Genomic DNA, 23,464 nt, shown 5'->3' on the forward strand with positions numbered 1-23,464 from the left:
AGACAAACCTGGTTGTAATTTTTATTACTGCTAGGTTGTTTCTCAGTGCCAACTGGGTTGGGATAATGGATATGCCGTCTGAATTTCATGTTGTACATTGTGTTAGCAAAGGTTAGCTTTCAGCTTAAGGGAAGAGGTAAAACGTTATTGCTGTATGATGGAAATTGTATGCTTGTGATACTTCACAAACTCCACTCTGAGTTGATTTTAGTGTCCTTTCCCTGTTCTGACTGGATTTGTACATATTTAAAATGAACGAAACTGGAAAGCCGAGTACCTTTTTTGTATCTAAAAGATAAAAAGTAGATATAAAATTTACACACACACTTTATATTCTGAGAGATGATACAAATATTGCTTGTGAACTTTATTGCAAAGTATAAATTGACATCCTCCCAGACTGTTCCTCCTTGTGAAAAAATAAGTGGGACCAATATTATGCAAAACTTACAGTAAACAAACGAGATGCTGTTCAAAACGATTGCAGTGTATCAACACATGTAACCTGCGTTGCTGCAAATCGTCCTGGCCGGCTTCTGTCAGACTGGCCATATGTCGGTAGGTTTGGTTTCTATTGAATTAGCTGATGCCTCCTGATATTCGGCCTGTGTGTACGGCCTTTTAGTCAGATCGCAAAGGTTTTGTTTTCCCCCTGGACATGATTGTTAAATCACTTTAGCTGTATAATAAAAAGCAGCTGCATATAGATCCTATACTTAACTGTTCTTATTTTCCTTTTTTAGTTCATGAAAGCAAATGCACATTTCCACAAACTGTTCAAGGATGTTCCAAAGGATGAGCTATTAAAAGAGAGTAAGCAAAGCACAAGTTTATTCTTACCTGCATGCAACTTGAAAAAAAAAATGTGGATACTTTAGATCTTAAGGCCTCAAGCACACTGGACGTTTTTATAGCTGTTTTTGGCATCAGACGTTTTTGACTGCAGCCAGTGAACTCCCTGGCATGTTATCCTGTGTCCATGCGCACACACAGGCTGTTATCAGCAGTTTTTGGCAGGGGCGTTTCTGGCTGTAAAAAAAACAAAAAAAAAAAAAGACTGGGTTCTAGGAGGTGTTTTTCAGCTGTAAAAACGCTCTTAACTCTGATAAAACCTGAAAGCTGAAAAATGCCAAATGCGGCTCTTCTGCATTTATCAACGTTTTTGAGTCATAAGCTTTTGTGGGAGTATAGTTCTGCTAAAAAAATGCTACAGCTGAAAGAAGCTGAACGCTGAAAAACGCTACTGCAAAAAAAGCTGAAAACGGCTTTCTACTGACGTTTTGAGAACGTCCAGTGTGCATAAGGCCTAAAGGCTGGTACACACAATAAGAAAATTGGGCGAACATTTTCATCGAAAGAATTTTCGTAGTGTGTACAGAACATTCTACAGACGATTCAGTTGATTCAGTTTTCGTACGAAAATTCTCCAAGGGACAAACTCCAAAATTTTTCTCGTATGGGGAAAAAAGGAACGATTTTTGTTTTTAATGTGTACCATTTTCATACGACTTTTGTACAAGAAAAATCAGAAAAGGACTTCGCATGATCAGAAACAAACAACAAAAAAGCCTTTTTCATACGAGAATTTTCGTACAAATTGTCTTAAGAATTTTCGTTCATTAGTTTCGATTTGCTGTAAAACGAGGAAAATACACAACCTTATTGCCTGGACAGAGTTTTGACACTTTGGCAAGTTAGTAAAACTGTACATACCCACTGCAAGTACCTAGTGCAGCCTTTCTCAACCTTTTTCAACAGAGGAACCCTTGAAAAAAAATTCTGGTCTCGGGGGAACCCCTGCAAAAAATTTAAAATCTACAACTCATGACACATTAGTGTGACAGTCATTGGGAAGAATTGCCCCCTTACAGATAGCTAAAAGGAACAATGATGTCATTGGAAACTTATCTGAGAGGCAGAAATTGCCCATTACTCAAGGAACCCCTAGCAACCTCAGGAGAAACCCTGACCTAGTGTATCATGATAAATCAGGGATACATAAGTGGGACAAATGCAACACCTACGAACAAGATGGATGTTGCACATAACTCTAACAAAGAAACAATGTGTGCAACTCAACCCAAAATAAACCATCTTGGAAAGATTGAATCACATCAAATAGTGGCAAACACAAATCGCTATAAGTAAAGTGCCCATCCAAAAGTTCATAAAGGTTGTCTTATCACATTGATATGAATTTGATCAACCGATGAAGCAATTTAAGTGAAGGCTGCACTATAACTTCTATAACCCAAATCCGTACAGCACCCATCGCACGATGGTAAGTTTTGTTCTTACCGAGGTGACACTCACTCCCCTCCCCCAGTCTGCTTCCAAAGAAGACCCACTTCCACCAATATAAAGCAGTGTTGTGCCACAACATGGAGAACAGGAAAATAAGCTTATAGTGTAGTATGTAAAAGGTTTTTTTTTTTTTCTTTTACCACAAAAAAAAAACCTACAAAGCCAGCAATACATTTAGGCTGAGTTCACACACATGAGGCTTCATTTTGCAGTCCGGTGCATTTCTGTTCACTGATTTTAGGTGTGAATTTTTACCTGAATTTGCACCTGAACCAGACCCCAAAAAAACAGGATTCTTTCCAAAACTGCACTGCTCATGTGTGAACTGAAAGCCGGTCACATTCACACGTTATGCGAATTGGATGAATTTTTAACCTCATTCATTTCACAACGCGTGAACCCAGCCTTACAAACGCTGCTTCCTATCTCTGCAGCAGTTTGTGACGTCAACAGGCACCAACTCCATACTATGCCTGTTTTGTCCAATGAGACCTCTTCAGTGGCTGCTTCAATCATTAGTAACATCCCTGCCCAAAACTAGAATACAGCACAGGAGGTGGAGAAAGCATGCCGTTTCCTACTTTGGTTCAAAGGGACTGTCAAAATGCAACAAACCAAAGTCCTTCCTTTCTTTAGTATAGGGCAGCTTGTGTTGCAGCTGACACTGAAAGCCATGAACAAATATTAGCAATTTTATAGCATATAATCTTAAATCTGAAATTTTACTGTACTTTTGCTTTTTGATTTGTAGGTTTTACGTGTGCATTACAGAAAGAAATTTTATACCAAGGAAAGCTGTACATTTCAGAAAACTGGATTTGTTTCCATTCAAAGGTGTTTGGGAAAGACACAAAGGTTCGTGGAAAATCTGTGGTTTGTATGATTTTTTTTAGTAGAGCATTTACTAGGAAGGTGTGACGATATTGCCTTACCCAAAACTAGGTGTCCTATTGCCCTTCTTGCTCCTCCCATTTTTTTTTTCCCTCCTCTCCCCCTCTTTCGGAATTTTAGTGGCCCAGGCAAAAATGTTTTATCCGCCACCCCCCCCTTCCTACCCCTACTCCTTCCACTCCCCTCTCCCTAGCCTCTGCGTGTGTTGATGTGCCATAGGGCTTTAGATCTTAAGTGAGCCCTGGGGCACATCTGTGCACATGCAGGTTTCCTGGACAATGGACAGGGCAAGCCAAGCATGAGCAAATATGGCAGTTCCAAAGCTTTGTTGCTACTGGGTGTTTGGCACATCTCTGTCCATGCCACAATAACGGTGCTGGAGGGAGGGGATGGAGCCACCGAAAAGGGGCTAAAAGGTCTACTTTAATGTCTTTGATAGGTCCGAACACAGTTCCACACATGTGGTCTGGAAAAACTGTGTTCTTACATGTGCAGTATTTGTTATGCTGGATAAAAATGTTGAAATCTTGATTTTTTTTTTTTTTTTTAATCCTTATTTGCCTTTTTATATTTGCATTATGTATATTTCTTAACTTACTGGTGCTTTATAAACTGAGAAAAATAATGTAATTATTTTTGCAGATTGTAATTCCATCAATCGCGGTAACTGTGTTAAAGAAAACCAAAACTGCCTTACTTGTGCCAAATGCCCTTGTTATTGCTACTGTCACCGATCGGGTGAGTAAATCTTTTAAATCTTGGTGTCCTGCATGTGATCTTTTCGATTCTTTTGATGGCATTTTATTCCTAAGGAGCATCAAGCAAAAAAGCTCTGTTGTGATTAAACTATACACTGAAACATAGACAGTGGGGTCGATTTACTAAAACTGCAAAATCTGGTGCAGCTGTGCATGGTAGACAATCCTCTTCTTACTTCAGCTTGTTCAATTAAGCTTTTTGGTTTCTATGCAGAGCTGCACCGGATTTTGCACTCTAGTTCTAGTAAATCAACCCCAGTGTCTGTGAGAATAGTTAGGCTAGGTTCACACTGGTGCAATTGCAGCTTGGCATGTGATTCGCTCTGCAATGTCTGCGCGGTGCAATTTCAGCCATATAAGTTGTATGGCTAAAATCGCAGCCATACCAATATGGTGCAGAATCCTTTGTTTTCCTCTGCACCTGAATCTCATCGTATGGATGTTCACACCCAATTCGATTCTGGGCTCCCTCAAGATAATGTTGACATCCGCAGCAGATGCCATGGACACTGTGTAATTAGAATGCAATGCAGGGAAGCAAAGCAAATGTGCTTTTTCCGCATTGCATTACTTTGAAGACTTAAGCTCTATTCACACAGTAGTTTAAAAAAAGTGTACAAGTGTTGTTTTTTTTTTTTCTTTTTTATGGCTCTGAATGCAGCTGCATTGTTTTCAATAGGCAGTCACACAGGTGCATAAACCTGATCAGAATCTTAACACTGAATATAAAAATCCTTCTAATGCTTGTGCTTGTATATCACTGAAAAAAAAGAATTTTTTTTGAGCATTAAATACATCTATTTAGGCAGAAACTTTTGTTACCTAATCTGTAACATTTTTACGGCTGTGTTAGGGCCATGTGAATGTAGTCTTATTTCCTGCTGGCTTCATATGATTATCAGATCAGTCCCACTCCATGCCTGGGACATCACTATTAAATATAAATAAGACGCTATACATGTGTGTTTCTCTTAAAAACCTGTTGACGAATAACAACCTTTCTGTCTTCATACAGTTCATATTTGTGTCCTTATTATCACGTGATTCCACCTTCAAGTTATTGAGGTCTGTCTGCAGCCACCTTGATGTAAGCATTCAGGCAACTGTCTCTGTATTTACTGCATCTTGTAAAGCAAGTAATATATTTTATAAAGCAGTGAATCCGGCGATCACTGCTTGAACAGCAAATTTGTATTTAAATGTATCTTTATCTGTAGGCATTTTTTTGAATCGATCGTTAAATGTTTTTTTTGTCAGTTCAAATATGGTAGTCAATGATTTCCATAGGGAGAATTTTAGTCTCAAGACTATCCCCATTTCAAGTTTCCATTTGCTCTTGTGCTGCAGGCAGGAAACTGCTTTATGGTGTAAATTTGCTGTATAAAGTCTTTTTTTTTTTTTTGGGTTGGTATATCCCTATGAGTAAGACCTCTGTTTGAAATGCAGAAACATGTTTTAAATGTGCTTTGAATCAACTTTTTTGGATTGGTTTTGGACCACTCTTTGGGAGTGTGGCCATGCACAGGCAACAGTGGAAGTCTCTATTCTCAGATCTCTTTTGAGAACATGGTTTGGCACTTATTTGATTTTCTTGTGTGTATATATACTCCCATCACTAAATCTGTAGAAGATTAACCTCTTTTTAGAGGCAATAAAATTGAGGCTGTGCTCAAATGTGTTTTTTTTTTTTTGCACAGTTTGAACTGGGCTGTAACATGGCAAAAACAGGCAGACTGAAAACCTGAGGTTAATATTTAAATCTGTAATGGGACACTACTTGGTTACGTCAGTTTTTGTGACTTCTAGTATGTCACTAAAAGTGACTAAATTTGATCGAAAAAACTTAGTTTGTCTTATTTGAAAGCACGTTCTAATGCTTACATCTCCTCTCAATTGCTCTAATTGCACTTGGAGCTTTGGGATCTCGGGCTGAATTGCTGCGATTATGCCCGTGATCTAAAAACACACCACAAACACAAAACATAGGTTCAGGTGCTATTTTCAATTTTCAAAAAGAAAATGTGATGTGGTTTTGCCACGATTGTCGCACGATTTATCATGTGGCAAATTGCGTCACGTGAAGCTTGATGCTCAAAAAGGAGCAGGGGCGCGATCCCAAAATCCCAAGCGTGAATGGAGCCTTACTGTTTGTGGGTGGCTAAATTCATTCTGCATGGTCCCACTGTGTATTTAGGCATGTAGCCCACTCTTGCTCACTCGTGAGATGGACTAGGGACTGAGATTTGTAGTGTGCATAGCAGTGCACGTGACTACAATTACCATGTACTGCTCATTCCAAACAAATGTGAGGGAGAAAAAGTTCACTGAGTACATTACAAGGAAACAGAAACTCAGTAACTATTTCTTGTAAAATAGATTATAGGGCCATTTAGGTAGTGGGGTGTGTGGATTTTTGGCCATAAGGATGTAGCTTAGTGTCATTAAGTTGCCTTTTGCAGTTGCAGGCTAATATGCTTTTAGTTGAACATGCCACCTTGTTGCTGTAGGCCTAGTTTGGGTGGATAGCACTCATTGCTACAACACTAGTCATGAATTCACTTGCAACAACCCACTATCTTTGAGCTCTAGCCAGGAGTTTTTCCTCCCAAATCCAAAATGGAAGTAGAAGACTAAAGCGGTATTAAACCTAAACGCAAACATTTTTATAATATTGCAGCCTACTAGTTCTTAGATGTGGTGGCTGCAATGATTTTTTTTCTTTTTAGGCTTTCCTTTATTTTTGTGACAATCTAGCCCATAGATAAACCTGTTGCTATAACTGTTTTTATAAAGTATCCGCTGCAGTTTGTCTTCAATTCGCTAGTACATCCAAAACAGTTTCCCCAGACGAACAATCGTGCTCTCTAAGGCCCCTTTCACACTAGTGCGACTTGTCCCGCGATTTTGGACCGCAAAATCGCATGACAAGTCGTTTTCCATTATTTTCAATGAGCCCCATTCATATCAGTGCGTTTTGAAGTCGCACCGACTTCAAAGTAGTCCCTGCACTACTTTGCCACGATTTGATTGCGTTTTGAGCCACAGCCATAGCCATTGCTTTCAAAATCGCTGCAAAGTCGCGGCAAAATCGCGGCCCATGAGTGTGAAAGGGGCCTAAAGGTGTCTGTTGCTTCTCCATCTGGAAAGGTTTCTCAACCAGGGTTCCTCCTGAGGTTGCTAGGGGTTCCTTGAGCAATGGGTAATTTATGCCATGAGTTTCCAATGACCCCATTGTTCCTTTTAGCTATCTGTAAGGGGGTATTTCTTCCCAATGATAAGAGCAAGGAGCATTCTTCCCACTGACTGTGTCATGAGATGTAGCTTTTTAATTTTTAGCAGGGGTTCCCGAGACCAAAAATGTATTTCAAGGGTTCCTCTGTGTTGAAAAGGTTGAGAGAGCCTGAGCTGGAGTGTAGGCACCCTAACATGGGAGCTGTGCAAGCAGATACTGACAGATCTAGAAGAGACCTGCATGGCATCACCAATCTGCTGATCGCTGGTGCAGTGCTTTACAGTCTGCTGCGACAAGACGTAATAAATGCACTTTTTTTTTTTTTTCCAGCAAAAAAAGTGCATTAGGTGAACTTCCCCTTTTAATGCCGCTTTCTTTGGCTGCTTAACAAGTTGACCATAGAGGTGGTGCACAACCCCAGTTATTCAGGCCAGCAAATGTGACTGTACCAGACAGCTGGGAAAATATGCAACAATTGTTTGTGACCTACATAGGAGACTAATTATTTTGCATCCAAATCTGAAGGAAGCTGAAAAATATACAACATTGAGGGGAGGGGGAAAGTGAGGCCTTAAGTGGAGTTCCACTGCCCTAGATTGTTTGTTTGTACAATTGTTTGAGAACATTATTGTAAGCTCCTTCAGAAGCAGGGACTGATTTACTCCGTAAAGCTCTGTAGAATGTGCCAGCAAAATAAAATAATGAATGTCTGATGTTGCAGTCATTTTTGTGTTTTTTTTTTTGTTTTTTTTGTTTTTTTTGTTTTCTGTGACGTAGTTGTTTTTCATCCTATAGAACACAAGTGTTGGAAACAGTCCTAACCCTTCTGCAGAACACATTGACAGAGCCGAACATGCTACCTCATTTCCACTTGTAAGTGAAACACAAACTGTTGTTACAATAATATCAGGCTAGATATTCAGCACAAGATCTTGTATCAAGTAAAAAATATCAATGTATTGGTAGCTGTACTGTGTGTTTTTTTTTTTTTTTTTTATATCCATGTTTCTCTGTCGCTCATTGACAGACGTAGTCCTCGTTGATTCAACACACTCGGGTTATGCTGCCCTCTACAGGAGTAGGACTAGACAGGAAAGAAAACACTCTGGCCACACCTTAGGGGCAGTCCCAGAGGGTATATCCTCTCTCTCTTTCTCTCTCTCTCTGCTACAGCAAATCAGTTTTTTTTTTTTCTGTCTATTTAGGAGTAAGGACCTAGATACCTTGCTGGGATCTTCGGTCCTGGCAGGATTTTTTTCTTAGAAAAGATTTTTTAGACAGCTTTTTTTCTCCAGTGTTCCTGTGAGATCTACAAGCAAAGCTGAACCGGTGCGACGGGCTGGATGTTGAGATCCAGTGGTCACCCCAGTTCAGCCTACGAGCACGTGCAGGCCATAGCTCCGCGCTGGGTCGGCCACGACATAGTCCCACTGGACGGGGACTGACCCTGCGAGTTAAACGTCTCGCCGAAACGCCTAAGACCATGAGTCACGGCGTCCGTACTGGTCGACAGCCCTCCCACCTCGGTGGAGAGGGGTACTGTCAGGAGTTGGCGCCCACCTGGTTCCGGTATGGTGAGTAGTATGTTCCCCCTTTCCCCCTGACGGGTCTTGTGGTGAACGCGGGCCCCTCGCTGTAATGGTAAGGATGGGTCTTCCCTCTATCCTATAACATGTCACAGATCCCCCTGTTTGAGTGTGATTTTTGTGAACAAAAAGCCAGGAGGCTTGGTTTGGGAGCTGACAATCTAATTGCAAAGATGTTAAAATTATGAAGTCAGTGGCAGTACTAGAACTTTACTGTGATAGTATAAAGTATCCTACCTGTCAGAAGCCACAGGGCGATGTCTATATATGTATACTGCATTCCAGATCATTCCTCCAGCTAAACAGATGCCTCCCGACGGCCACGGACCGCATACGGCCCGCCAGGGTACGGTACCGCTGACCACCATGAGGGTGAAGGGTTGTGAGGCTGAGATCCTTCTGCAGACATGCCGCTATTCTGTGCAGGCCGCCGCCATTGTCTGGTAGATCGCACGAGGCCGCCATTTTGGCGTAGCCTCGTGTCTCCAACATGGGGGCGGCCATGTTTTGAGGTGACTCAAACACCTCGTGGAGCTAGGGGAGGCGCCGGAAGGCGTACAGAGGGGCGGAGCCGCCTCCTTTCTTCCCGGGAAGCCAGCCAAGAGACTTCGTCTGCTCTAGACAGTGCTGAGACAAGTTGCAGTTGAAACTCTGAGCATCAAGTGGTGAGCCCTGGGGTCTATCTCTCTCTCTCTCGCTCTATAGGGGTCCCTAAGCAGGTACACTGAGGGGCTTTGTGGCGCTGGGGGTCTGAAAAAAAAAAAAGGAAAAAAGTGGTTTTGTTTTTTTTGGCAAATTGATTTTTTCCGGGTAGCATCTGGAATTATCATGGACCCTGCCACACAAGTACCCCCACCTGTTTCCCTCGAGGGGGCCGCGGGACCCGCCGGTGCACAGAGTATGGATGCATTTACAGCAGTTTTGGAGTCTTTGGTGGCTCGGGTGGAGACGGCCTGTCAGGAACGGGGGTCAAGAAAGCGACCCCCGCCTACCCCTATATCATCTGATACTTCAGATTCTGAGATGGTCATTGCAGCTGCAGGTCCCTCTGCAGGGGCTGTTGTCTCAGGTAAAGTTCCCTCAGACAGTGAGGAGGACGTTCATGCTTCCGCCATAATTCAGGAAGAAGCATTGGTGGACGCACTAGTTGTGGCGGTTCGGGAAACCTTAAGACTTGAGGTTTTACCGGCAGAGGCAACTGAAACAGAGATTCCCTTTGGTACTAACAAACCCACCAAAACGGTGAAGGTTTTTCCTGTACCCAAGTGTTTTGGTAATAAAATTAAAGAAGAATGGGAGCATTCTTAGCGTACCTTTACTATTTCCAAGCGCATTGCTAGACACTATCCGTTTGAGGAATCCCTCATTAAGAAATGGACGGTACCACCAGTGGTGGATCCACCTATTTCCAGACTGAATAAAGCCACGGTTATTCCGGTGGAGGACGCTTCTTCCTTTAAGGATCCGGTGGATCGGAAAGTAGAAGCGGAGTCCCGCACTATCTTTTCCCTGATAGGGTCAGCCTTTAGACCAGTAATTGTCATTGGTTTAGTGTCTCAGACATTAACGGAATGGGCGAGATTGGTGCGCCAGGACCTGAAGGGGAAAGATATCCCCCAGGCAACATCTGATTTGATGGAACAGATTATACAAGGACTACAGTTTATCTGCCCTATTAGGGCATGCATCTATGTCAGCGGTAATCCTCAGACGTTTGTTGTGGTTAAAATGCTGGTCAGCGGACCTAGGTTCCAAAAAGACCTTGACGAATCTCCCCTTTCAGGGGAATCGCCTATTTGGGGCCACCCTAGATGAGATCATTAAGGATGCCACTGGGGGCAAAAGCACTTTTTTGCCACAGGCTGCTAAAGGACCTCGTAACAAGCGGGGACCTTTCTTTACCGCCCATAAAGGGTTCGTTCGCTCAGCTGGAGCAAGCGGGAAGGGCAAGACTCCTCCAGGAGGGTTCAAGAAGGGCTGGTCGGACAGACTAAAGACCGACTCAGCCAAACCTGAAGCAAAGGATTACACAGCCTGAAGGTGCGCCCCCACCCGGCTTGAGGGTGGGGGGACGTCTTCACCGGTATTCAGGGCATTAGATCGAGCATCGACCACTGCTACCGGTGCGATTCTTCCCTTCCAACATCTAAGTACTACAGGGAGCGGTAGTTACCGTTCCCTGAACAGATCATTTTCTTTACCTTTTCCAAAGATTAGCCTCAGTTCCCCACAAGAATCGGATCCGGTTGAACAGACAGACCAAGGAGCCTCTAGCCGGGTGACTTCGGTCCCTGTGGTTCAACCAGGAGAAATCGCCACTCCTGATAGGAATCAGGTGTCTGATAAATGTGTGGGAACAGAGAACGATCAGACTTTGTCGGATGGCCGGGGCCAGATAGCTCTAGGGCAGCCTGGTTCGGATCCAGTCAGCGCCAGTTGTCCTGGAAATTCTAGGATGGCCTCTTCGCACCGGTTGGGCCTTCTAGATTGGATTTAATTTCCATTTTCCCACCCCTCATTTGTGGTACTGCTTTGGGACGTCCCGAGTGTGTTGAATCAACGAGGACTATGTCTTTCAATGAGCGACAGAGAAAAATGGATTTTTGTAAGATCTTACCGTAAAATCCTTTTCTCTTAAGCTCATTGACAGACGTAGTACCCGCCCCTCTGTTTTTGAGTTGGGTTGGGTTAAATTCTCTAAACACTGCTTTGTGACATAACTGATTTGCTGTAGCAGAGAGAGAGAGGATATACCCTCTGGGACTGCCCCTAAGGTGTGGCCAGAGTGTTTTCTTTCCTGTCTAGTCCTACTCCTGTAGAGGGCAGCATAACCCGAGTGTCTTGAATCAACGAGGACTACGTCTGTCAATGAGCTTAAGAGAAAAGGATTTTACGGTAAGATCTTACAAAAATCCATTTTTACTATTTTTCACATTTTGGGTAAAAACCTTGGTGGTTGCACAGGGGCAGCCAGCATGAAGTGATTGCGTATATTGGTTTATGTGGATATCATTACCTTACGGTATCGGGTTATATCGGCCTCTGTAGTTGTGTGCATTTTATATATACCCTAATTATTAGAAGTTTGGGACTGTAATAGCTTGTAGAGGCTAGATTTTACATGTCTTAAAGACTGTCATATATTGCTTTGTGATCCTGGTATATTGATGAAATAAACCACCACTTTTTTTTTTTTTTTATTTTTTTTTTTTTGTTTAGGATTTCAGTGTAGACTTTTCGGAGATTGATGGTTTGGTCCGACAACGAAGAAAGGACATAGAAGAATACAGTAGTACAGGGTCTCAAACACCAGAATCTGAAAACTCTCAAGGTTGGCCCGTGTTCTTTTCTTTTAACTTAATTTTAAAGCAAAGTGAAAGTGTAACTACCTTCCCTGGTAACCATTTTTATTACCTTGTGATCCTGTAAAAAAGTGATTTCTCTTCCGTTCATTGACGGACAAAGCTCCATATCTTCTTTGACCCTTGGGTTATGCTGCCCCCTACAGGAGTAGGACACTAGGCGGAAAATGATTTGTACACTTCATGTGATAAGTTGACAGTGCTGATTTGTTTTGCATTAAAATAACATGGCAGCCTAGTCAGCCTTTGGGACAGTGTACTCCTTAGGTGGGCATGTCGTTTTAAATGGATAAGAGGAGCCTTAGGTTTGAAAAATTTAAGTCTGCATCTACAAATACTGAAGCTGTCCTCCTTTTTTAAAAAAAAAAAAAAAAAAAGCCCACGCTCCAGCACTGTCTTCACCTGGGCCGGTTCTTCGCTGGGCTTTTGGTCCCCAGCACCACCACCCCACTGCACATGAATTAAGCCTAACTTGGGCAGATACAATTTTTTTTTTTTTTCGTAAAAGCTGACAACTGTACACATGCCTGCTAGTGTAATGGCTTGTCCCCAGCCCCTATAACAAACTTTTTTTCTAAATAGTTTGGCTTTTTAAAGCAAATGTAAAAAAGATATAGCAGGAACAACAGATAAAACTATGTTAACAGGGGTGCAGGGGAAAATCAACCACTGCTGTGTAAATGCTTTTGACAAATTGCATCATTTGCATTTGTCATTTATTTTGCCATTTAGTTAAACTTTTTTTTTTTTTTTTTTAAAAACCAAGTACATTTGTAATTAAAGCATGAGAGCATGGTACATTTCAAACAATCCAGAAAATGAGTACAGGATAAAGTTCAACTGTATTTCAACTATGGTGATATACCATAATTTGTGATTTCAGAGCATAGAAAACGTAGTTCTATTCATGGATACAAAATATTTGGTCCTAATAAAATACGGTGAACTTTTATCGTTGTATGCTTGTATAATGGAACATCAGTAATTGTAGCCTACGTTTATTATATGCCTTGTTCAAGAGCTCAGTCATTACAGGTAAGAGGTTGTTCCAACAATCTGTTCCAGACTCGTATTTGGCTGGACAGCCTCTATAGTGGTATATCATTTTGTAAGGGAGGGTAGAGTTTACGTCTGCTGAACACGCCTGTAGAGTAGGGGGATAGACTTGCATCCATGACCGGGCTATAAGTTTCCAGGCACTGAAGAGTTTTTCGTGAAGGAATGTGGCAAAAAACGTATCTACATTAATGTTAGGAAGTAGACCAAATATGCATGGTTTGGGGTCCAGTTGGAGAGGTGAACCCATATGGTCGTGTAGGAAATTTACTATTTGTATCCAATAGACCTGATATTTCTGGACATGTCCTGATTAAATGTAGGACCTTGCCTGGCTGCGTGTTACATGTGGGGCTTTGCGGGCTATAGTTCAAGCGATATTTACCAATTCTTAGTGGGGTTAGGTAAGCTTTGTGAATGATGTACAGTTGCGTCAAACGATCAGAGTCTGGGTGATGACAGTTTGGGGCTTTCTAAAATTTCGTCCCAGTCTATCTAAAGGACCGATGTCCTCCTCCCAACGGGCTTGTGCCCGGTCAACCACTCTATTGATGATCTTGGTACGTAGTTCAAGATATATAGCAAATATCAATTTAGTTTGGTTGTCCCCCATGATGACATCCAGCAAGGGTATTTTAGGGAGGTTGGGGACTTGGTCTGGAAGCTGGGTCTGAACAGCATGATGTAATTGGAGATATCTGAATAACCTATATGAGAAGTTAGAATTCCTCTTTTAGGGATTGAAATTGTTTCACACCTGTGGCGCATAGTACTTGATATAAATATATTACTCCCAGGGGAGGGCTGGCAGCCTTAAGCCTGGGGGGCAAGTCCGGTCAAGTGGCCCGTTGAACTACCGAATCAACTCACCATCCATGCCCAGCTTTTTAGTGGGACTGCGACATTGCGACGGACAAATCTGACACAAAGTGACACTTTTTGGGGACCAGTGACACTAATACAGTGATCAGTGCTAAAAAATGCACTGCTACTGTATAAATGACAATGGCAGGAAAGGGGTTAACACTAGGGGTGATCAAGGGGTTAAGTTTGCTCCTAGGGAATGCTTTCTTACTGTGTGGGGGATGGATGTACTAGAGAAAATAAAAAGATCTGTGTTTCAGCTCAGTTGAAACACAGATCTCCATCTTCCTGTGACAGAACAGCCGTCTGCCTTGTTTACAAAGGCAGACCGCCGTTCTGTCATTCTCCTGCATGATCGCAGGTGACCTGATTGGCTCCCGCTGTGTCGCGTCCCCTAGAACCCGTGCACAAAATCACGCATCGGTATGTGATTTTGCACAGCCAGGCCGCCCTGCCACACTATATATGCGGTGGGCGGTCTGGAAGTGGTTAAGCTGGATGAGTGGGTCCTGTAGTCCTTCACTATTTGGGGGATCGGGGGTGGGTGACACATGCTGAGCTGAGGTGCTTATGCTGGGACCTGTAGTCCTTCACTTTTGGGGGTATTACATCCCCAAAAGCAAAGGACTGCAAGTCCCAGCATTAACCCTGGCTGAGATCTACACATGTGACATCCTCCTTTGCGGCCAGCTTACGCTCCCATGACACAAGGGGGAGCCCTAGGGGACCTCAGCGACCCAATACCTTTAAAGAGGTTGTAAACCCATGAAACTATTTTTTTTTTTGCTGCAACCTGAAAGGGAAACCCATAATGAGCTAGTATGCATCGCATACTAGCTCATTATGAAATACTTACCTTAGAACGAGCCCCCGCCGTGCTGCCCGCTTATCTGTATGACGGGCGACATGTCCAGTCACCCGTCTTCCGGGATTGCGGCATCCGGCCATCTGATTGGCCGGAGCCGACAGTCACGGCACCGGACTCTGAAGGAACGGCACCAGCGGCCGTTCCTTCAGAGCGCATGCGCCAGTGACGTCACTGGCTGCATGTCAGGTAAATATCTCCTAAACGGTGCATGTTTAGGAGATATTTACAGTACCTATAGGTGATCCTATGATAAGGCTTACCTATAGGTACAAGTGTCAGAGAGCTCCTGGGAAACTGGAAGTTCATGTGGGTAAGCGTCCCTCCCTCACATTTTAATTTTGTTTTCGTTCAATAGCGAAAACGGAATTGATTTTCGTCAGTGGAGGAAAATGTGCTGTACTTTTTCGTTTCGTTTTTGTCACTGTAAAAAGGCTGCTGACGAAAATTTACAAAATTAACACTCCTGGTCACCTGATATTCTTTTGGTTTTTTGTATTTTCTTTTGTTGCGATTATTAAAAAGATTACCGTCTCATATATGCGTACACCTGTTTGCCCGCATGGGTTGCACAGACATTCCATGCACCTGGGTGCAGGCAGCCCCATTCATGTCTTTAGGCACACAGTGGCTGCACAGACACAGCCGCTACTCCAAATGTAGAAACGCTGCAAGTGTACATGTGTGTTCCCAAAAGCATACTTTAAACCTGCTTGGCTGTAAATTTCAAAACCGCCAACTTTTCTAAACTGCACTTCATACCAAAAGATATTAAATTGGATCAAATTCTAGACTCATTGAACACTGAGGAGTGCTTTAAGATCATATTAAATAAAGGTATCAGCCAGTGCATTCTAATGGGCAACACATATAAAAGAGCTAAGGTTAAACATGGGTGGTGAAACTTTAGAGGTTGTAAACCCCCCAAAAAATGTTTTTTTTTTCTTTTTGCAACCTGAAAGAGAAACACATAATGAGCTAGTATGCACCGCATACTAGCTCATTATGAAATACTTACCTTAGAACGAGCCCCCGCCTTGCCGTCTGCTTACCTGTACGACGGGCGACATTTCTCTTTAAAGAGGAAGTAAACCCTCCTCTGACACTTTTACCTATAGGTAAGCCTACATTAAGGCTTACCTATAGGTACTGTAACTATCTCCTAAAAATGCACCGTTGGCTCCTGCGCTCGTGCGCGGGAGTGACGTCACCGCGGCTCCGGCCAATCAGATGGGCGGATGCCGCGATCCCGGAAGACAGACGACTGGACATGTCGCCCGTCATCCAGCTTAGCGGGCGGCATGGCGGGGGCTCGTTCTAAGGTAAGTATTTCATAATGAGCTAGTATGCGATGCATACTAGCTCATTATGTCTTTCTCTTGCAGAGTCAAAAAGAAAAAAAAAAAGGGTTTACAACCTCTTTAACTGGACTGTATACAGCATGTATATTGATGTCTAGCTGCTCCTGGCTCTAAATACTTGTCTCATACCTGTATGAGACAGGTATATAGTGCCAGGAACAGCTAGACATCAATGTACATGCTGTATACAGTGCCAGGGGGAAAGCACAGGGAAAAAATGTCAACACATGACACTTTTTTTTTTTTTTCTTTGTCACTCACTGGCTGCTCTTCTCCGAGTCCCAACCACCTCACACACTGTCCACCGCAGCAGGTAACTTCACTTAGAATCTGGATTGCCCCCGTTGCAGACTGCAGTTTACCAGGTCAGGCCAGCCCTCTCTTCTGCATCGGCCCCACGTTGATGGGATGGAGGGAGGAGCCTGAGGTGGGAGGGGCCGGGCTGCTGGGGCCAGTGATCGGCGCGGAGGACGGCTGACCGCAGCGCTTTGCATGATGGGTCCTCGTCCTCCTCTCTGCTCTGGAGACCGCTACGTCACTGGTTGCTAGACGCTAAGCGGCTGGTGATCTAGCAACCAGGTCTCCAGGGCAGGGCAGTCGCTGGCCGCGGCCAGCAGGAACTTCCAGGGCATGAAGTGCATCGGCATTAGAGTACCAACTAGCGACTACCGTACCGACGGACTGACCCAAAACTGAGCGGCCTTTTCATAGGGGGATCAGATCGGCCCGGGGGAAATTGCCACCTTGCCCCCCGGCCCAGCCCGCGCCTGATTACTCCCCTTGAAGACCATAGGGTCAATGTCTGTGATAGAAGCTAGCTCCCTCAGATGTGGATTATGCTATAAAGGAGTATGGGTGTGATGTGTGCAGCCTCTATTTTCTGGAGGGCTATTTCCCAAATGCATCTTTGGTGAGATTGCATGGAGTCCCAGGTGCTTGTTGAGACTAAGTGTTAAGTGTCCCCGTTCTCGAAAGATCACCTGTAGAGGGGTGTGAGCGGCCTGTGTGTTTTTGGTAACTGGGAGCTTCTAAGTTGTGAAGTGGTAAAAATAGGAAATTTGGGATGCCAAATGGTAGGAGTGTAAGTGCGGAATAGCTACACCTCCGTGTAGGAAGGTTTTTAAGAGTGAGCCAGGGTAATTTGTGTCGCCCCTGTCCCCACACAAGAGTTGAGGATAGTATCAATAATTTTGAATATTTTTAGAGGAAGTAGGATCGGAGATTGCCAAAACGCATATAAAAGTTTGGGTAGGAGGACCATTTTGATGAGGTTTACCCTGCTCATCACAAATGGAAGTCGTGCCAAAGTCTGTGTAGGTGTTTTCAGAGGCACTTGTGGGAGGGGGAGGAATCCAGGGGCCCTATCTGCGATTTGGTCAAGTTGATTTATTTCAGAGTGAGAACCAAAGTCTTCTATAGATCGTAGGGCAGTTTGTAGTGATGGGCCGGTGTCTAAGTTTAAAATCCTGTCATCTGCATACATTCCCACAGTTTTTGTTGAGAGGTCCCTGTCGAAGGCCATGTATGTCAGGGTGTTTTCCAATTGTATGACCAATGGTTCAGCAGCCAAGGCATATGAGGGATAGAGGGCATCCCTGTGGGGCGCCGAGCCCAAGGGGGAAGGGGTCCGAGATCCAACTGTTCACTGACTCTAGCTACTGGAAGGGAATATAACAATTGTACCCATAGTATAAATGAGGGACTAAACCCAAAACCTCCAAACATTCCCAGAGATAACCCCACTCCACAGAGTCAAAGGCCTTAGCCGCATTTAGTGCCACCACTACTCTGGTACAAACTCCTTCGTGACTTGCCTGAATGATCATGCATAGGTGATGGATATTCAGACGTGTTTTTCCCAGGCATAAAACCTGTTTGGTCGGGTGTATAAGGGATAGAATTGGGGCGAGATGCAAGCACCTTCGCTAGTATCTTAATGTCTGCCTGTAGCAGGGATATTGGACGGTAGGATTTGGGGTATCTGGGTCTTTGCCAGGTTTGGGAATTGATAACCCTAGCCTCCGGCATGGAGTCTGGTAGGGAACCTGTGTCAATGTGGTTGTAGAGTGACTAATTCAGGGATCAACACGTCAGAATGTCGCATATGGCAGTGGCTATTTCATCTACAGGTAGGGGAGCCCCACGCTCCGCCATCTGGGTCCCGGATAGTTGCGGTAAGGGGATAGCATAGAGGCATTCATTTGTGAGGAATATAGCGTAGCATAAAATTATCGAAGTTCTGCAGCAACCAACGAAGGTTCAGTAATAGAGGCCCCCTGTGCATCAATCAAGGACACTACAAATGGTGGTTTAGAATCTTGGTGGGCCAGATATGCCAGAAGTCTATGTGCTCAAACTCGTGAACGAAAGTTTTTTATTTTGCCTTCTCCTAGTGTAATTGGTCAACAATTCGAGTTTGGGATTTAAGTGCGGAGATATTTGCAGGAGAGGTGTCGGTTAGTGAGGATAGCTGATCCAATGCCTGTTGAAGGGTCTGGGATGATGCTTTTAGGCGGTTAATGCATCTTGAGAGGGTAGCCCGGACATAGTTTGAAAGCCTCCAAAACTAGGGCTATGGTGGCGGAGCCCAAATTAGAATTAAAGTAAAACAGCTACTCACGCGGCAAGCCTTCCGGATCCGCTAAGGCAAGAAGCCAGAAGCGGTGAAGGCGCCAGGGGCGGGGTATGGTCTGTGGGGCTAAACAGAATGTCACCCAGTATGGAGCGTGGTCTAAGAGGGATCTGGGCTCAAACCCTGTCTCCTTTAGTAGGGGGGAGCATATAGACATGATTGTCATTTGGACCGTCTTGGCAATTGGGTATGAGACTCCTCTGGAGTAATAGTGTAGGTGGCGTGATGAGCCCAACCTAGCCACGGGTGCCACAGAGCAAGCTGGAGCTGGCCTGTGATGTGGGTCTCCACTAAAACCACTTTGTCTGCCCTGTAGGATTTGAGGCCACCAAATACAGCAGAACGTTTTACCTTGTCCCTGAGACTATGGACATCCCACGGGAGAAATCTTATGGTGACCATTCGGGAGAAATAATGTAGATAAAGAGGAATAGCACTATGTTGGCCCCCAAGGCTGGTCTGCAAAGGTTATGATACAGGGGTGAGATATGACACAGCTGGATAGCTGAGCCTTTAGGTAAATAGCACCATGCAAATGTTAAGACATTATAAATAGCCATAACCAAAACTGAACAAAATTCCCCACCTCGCTTTCTATTGCCAAAATTTGCTGGAGCATAATACCCAGAACTGATGCAGAGCTGACCTGTTGACGGGAAGGGTCGTATGAAAGGCCCGAGCCATATAGTTAGGAAGGGAGAAAGTCATCTCTGCAATCTGACGATTGTTCGTCCCAGTCCAGCAAATGGGACGAACAATCGCTGGTAGGTGAAGCAAACAGTAGGTAGGACTTATAAGTATAGTTAATGTTCTTACTCTTGAAGAGCACTCCATTTCATCTGGAGCTTGGTTCCGGTATATGGAAGGTATTTGAAGAGAACTAAGGTAGATATTGATGGAAACACATTAACAACATGTGGAGCAAAATGACTTGGTGCCCAAAAAGGCATAGCGTAAAAATCGAACAAAAATAGGGGTAAAGTGGGAGAGAATAGGGGAGGAACGGGATAAACACAAATGTGGTAACAAAGGGACAGTGTAAACAGCGTTGAGTTGCAGCTACGCCATGTCACCATTTTTAGGATAGGGGCAAGTTTATTAGCAGTGTTCTCAATAAGGTGATAGTGGCATATCGAGCAGACTGTTGTGTGCTGTGGGAGGTTGCAAATTAAACCAAATGGAATCCACTTACTCAAGACTCCTGGACAAATCTCCCTCTGGTTCAGCCATGTCGTCGCGAGGGCAGGATCATTAAAATTGTGCTTGATTATTGCTCACTATGTGTAAGCGGGCAGGGAATAGCATGGCATACTTCAGGTGATGTACTCGGAGGCATTGTTTAATATCTGTGAAGCGGGACCGCTGCTTCTGGACTTCTGCCGAGAAGTCAGGGAATGCCGAGATCCTGTTATTGTGGAATAGGATATTACCGCGTTCTCGTGTCAGTCGCAGAACTGCATCTCGATCACGGTAGTTTGGAAGTTTTGCTATAAAGGTTCTAGATGGGGGGGGGGGGGGGGGGGACGATGAGCTGGCATGCAGTGGGCACATTCCACTATAAATGTTTCAGTAAAGGCCTCTCTGCCATAAGTATTATGGGGTTTTCCAGAAAAGTGACTGGATCAGAGCCCTCTGCTCCCTCAAGAAGCTGAATGAAACGGAGGTTGCAGCGGTGGGCCCTGTTCTCCAGGTCATCTTGTTTTTGAGCCAGTTATTGTAGCTGCCACTGGATAGATTCAGTAGTGTGTTGAAGTGGATGAAACGTGTCTTCAACACAACTAATTCTCGCCTTTGTCTCTTACTTGGTCCCTCAGGTTAGCTATGCCCTACCTGATCAGGGAGATATCCACTTTCACCTCTTCTATCTTAAAGGTTAGGGTGGCTTGGCACAAGGAGATCGCCTGCAGGACCCTGGTGGTGTTGGCTGTGGCGGCCTCAGGAGCGGAGGCGCCATCTTCCACCGAGGGTTCTCGCTCCTGCCTGCGGAACATCTCAAGTACTAGAGCGGTGGACGCCACCTTCCGTGGCGTTGACATGTTGAGGAAGATAAGTGTACCTTAGCAGTTGTTACGGTGTTCAATCGGTGGGCATGCAGGATGGTAGTTACAGGATAGATCGGGAGCGGAGCTCAGCACTCGTGCATATTATATTGCCATCCAGGCTACGCCCGCCCATTAGTTGCACTTTTTAAGTTGAAATGTGTTAGCGAAAAGGAGTTGTACCAAATGGAAACTCCACTTCTATTATATTCTATCGTTCATTGGCGGATGCAGCTCCATATAATTCTTGAACATTGGGTTATTTGGGTTATGCTGCCCCCTACAGGAGTAGAACACTAGGCAGGAAAAAGCTTTACCATGCCTATGGGGCCATCCCTGCAGGCATACACCCACACACTCTGCTATAGGCTTCAGTTTTTCTGCCTAGTTTAGGAGTAGGACCTAGTTCCCTGCTGAGACTTCGGTCTTAGCTAGGGTTTTTTCAGGAACCTTTTTGGAAGACTTTTTTTAGTTTTTTGTTCCTGAGAGAACTACAAGCAAGGCAGCTGGGTTTTTGACTGGATATGCTGGATCCTTAAGGTCTCCGAGCCCGGCCAGCGAGCGTGCGCAGGTTCTAGTCCAGCACTTGGCCTTGCCATGACAGAGCCCCGATGGACTGGGGCTGGCCTGCGAGTGAAACGCCCCGCCGGGACGCATACGACCTGAGTCGCTCAGCGTACCCCCTGCCATCAGCCCTGGGTGGAGAGGTAGTCCGGAGAGCCCACCTGATGCCGTTGGTATAGTGAATTGGTGTCGTTCCCCCCCCATTTCTCTGGAGGTCCCGGGGCAGACGTTGGCCCCTCCCTGGCAAATCAGACCTTTGGGTATCCCTTGGTTCCCCTGGCCTCTTTGTAATACCAGGTTCCTTCCTCAGGGGGCAGATGTATTGCGGCGGCTCTGCTGAGGGAGGTTTATCCTGGTGGGGGCCCCTCCTAGGGACCCCCTGAAATGTATGAGCGCCCATGTTTTGGTAGTTCACCCCCAGAGTCCACGATCGCTGGACAGCAGGGAGAAGCTAGGGTGACTAGTACATGACCCAGGTTTTTCCTTTTCCTGTGTCGGATAATTTTTCTCTCTGCCCAGAATTTCTATATCCCCCCCCCATATCGTTTTGGCGGTATGTTACTGGGGTCCCTGTAGGTATTTCTCATTCACCCTGCTGCAGGCTGTGCTAGGGCTGGGACTCGTGGTGCAGCTGTGCAGATCGTGCTTTTTGCAGTTTTTTGTTTTTTTCTGTGTTCAGTAAATATGGAGTCTCAGGACTAAATCTCACCCACAGACCCCCCTCAGTGCGGTTCTGGGACTCTCCGGGTCGCAGCCCCTGTCTGCATTTACAGCAGTTTTGGAAAACCTAGTGTCAAAAGTGTGTATTTAGTTTTAAAAAAAATAAATAAAATATTTCACTGGTGGAAAGCGCCCTATGCCTTCTCCTGCCTCTCTAGTATCCTCTGATTCTGAGGTAGATATGGCCACTGCGGACGCATGCCATCCTGGTGGATCTGCGGCTTCACATTCTGATGGCGAGGAGGATGTATCCTCGTCAGCAGCCGCACTGGAATGCGCGCTGGTGGATGCACTTAGTGTCAGTGTGGGAAACCTTAAAAATGGCAGAGGATTCTACAGCGTCAGGGGCGCAGGTGTCTTGGCACCCGCAAATTCCCAGAAGTCGGGCAAGGTTTTTCCCTGTCCGGAACTTTTGACACCATTGTCAATGAACAGTGGGGGCGCATCAAACAAATGTTGGTGGTGCCTAAGCGTTTTAAAAAGGCGCTACCCCTTTCGTGGACGCGGTATCCGCCAGGTGGACCATACCACCAAAGGTGGATTATCCGGTTTCCAGACTAAACAAGTCTGTGGTTCCGGTGGAGGAGTCCCCAGTATTTACAGAGCCCGTCCTGCCATTTGCATGCGATAGCGGACTCGATACTGAAACCGGTCTTTGTGATCACTCTGGTGTCCCAGACCATAACGGAATGGGCAAAGTTGCTGAAAGGTGACTTGGAAACGGAGCAGCTCTCGTCGGGCCTGACAGAGCCAAAGTACCAAATGGTCCAGGCCCGTGTGTGTGTGTGTGTGTGTGTGTGTGTGTGTGTATATGTATGATGCGTCGCTGGATGCTGCTCCACTGGTAACCAGAGTGTCTGCAGTGGGGGTTGCTATTAGACACATGGTGCTGACCTTCCCTTTATGGGGGGAAAGGTTGTTTGGATCCTTCCTGCTAGCAAAAAGCGTCCGCCGCCTTCACCTGCTTCCTATATCATCAGATCCTGAATCTAAATCACCTGCCATGGATGCGAGTTACCCCTCGGGGCCTGCATCCACGCACCCTGATAAATGGTGAGGAGGATTCCTCTGCTCCTCTAGCCACGCATGAAAAGGCGCTAGTGGATGCGCTGATTGTGTCAGTGCGGGAAATCTTAAAGATGGAAGATGCGACTAATGCAGCATTGGAGGCGCGGGTCACCTTTGGCACCCACAGGTCCTCCAAAGCGGCGAAGGTGTTTTTGTGTTGTA

General features: G+C 45.0%; 1 protein-coding gene across 2 annotated transcripts in view; it reads left to right on the forward strand.

Moving 5' to 3' along the window:
- GRAMD2B (GRAM domain containing 2B) overlaps nucleotides 1–23,464 on the forward strand; it is a 309,850-nt gene that overhangs the window by 259,829 nt on the left and 26,557 nt on the right. For both annotated transcript variants that reach the window (XM_082272826.1, XM_082272825.1), the window contains 6 exons: nucleotides 744–813; nucleotides 3,056–3,159; nucleotides 3,838–3,933; nucleotides 4,969–5,040; nucleotides 7,981–8,058; nucleotides 11,991–12,102. In XM_082272826.1, coding sequence (XP_082128952.1) covers nucleotides 744–813; nucleotides 3,056–3,159; nucleotides 3,838–3,933; nucleotides 4,969–5,040; nucleotides 7,981–8,058; nucleotides 11,991–12,102 — 532 coding nt within the window. The remainder of the gene's footprint in view (nucleotides 1–743; nucleotides 814–3,055; nucleotides 3,160–3,837; nucleotides 3,934–4,968; nucleotides 5,041–7,980; nucleotides 8,059–11,990; nucleotides 12,103–23,464) is intronic.

Source organism: Pelophylax lessonae (assembly GCF_965119305.1).
Source record: "Pelophylax lessonae genome assembly, chromosome: 1".
Classification (NCBI taxonomy): domain Eukaryota; kingdom Metazoa; phylum Chordata; class Amphibia; order Anura; family Ranidae; genus Pelophylax; species Pelophylax lessonae.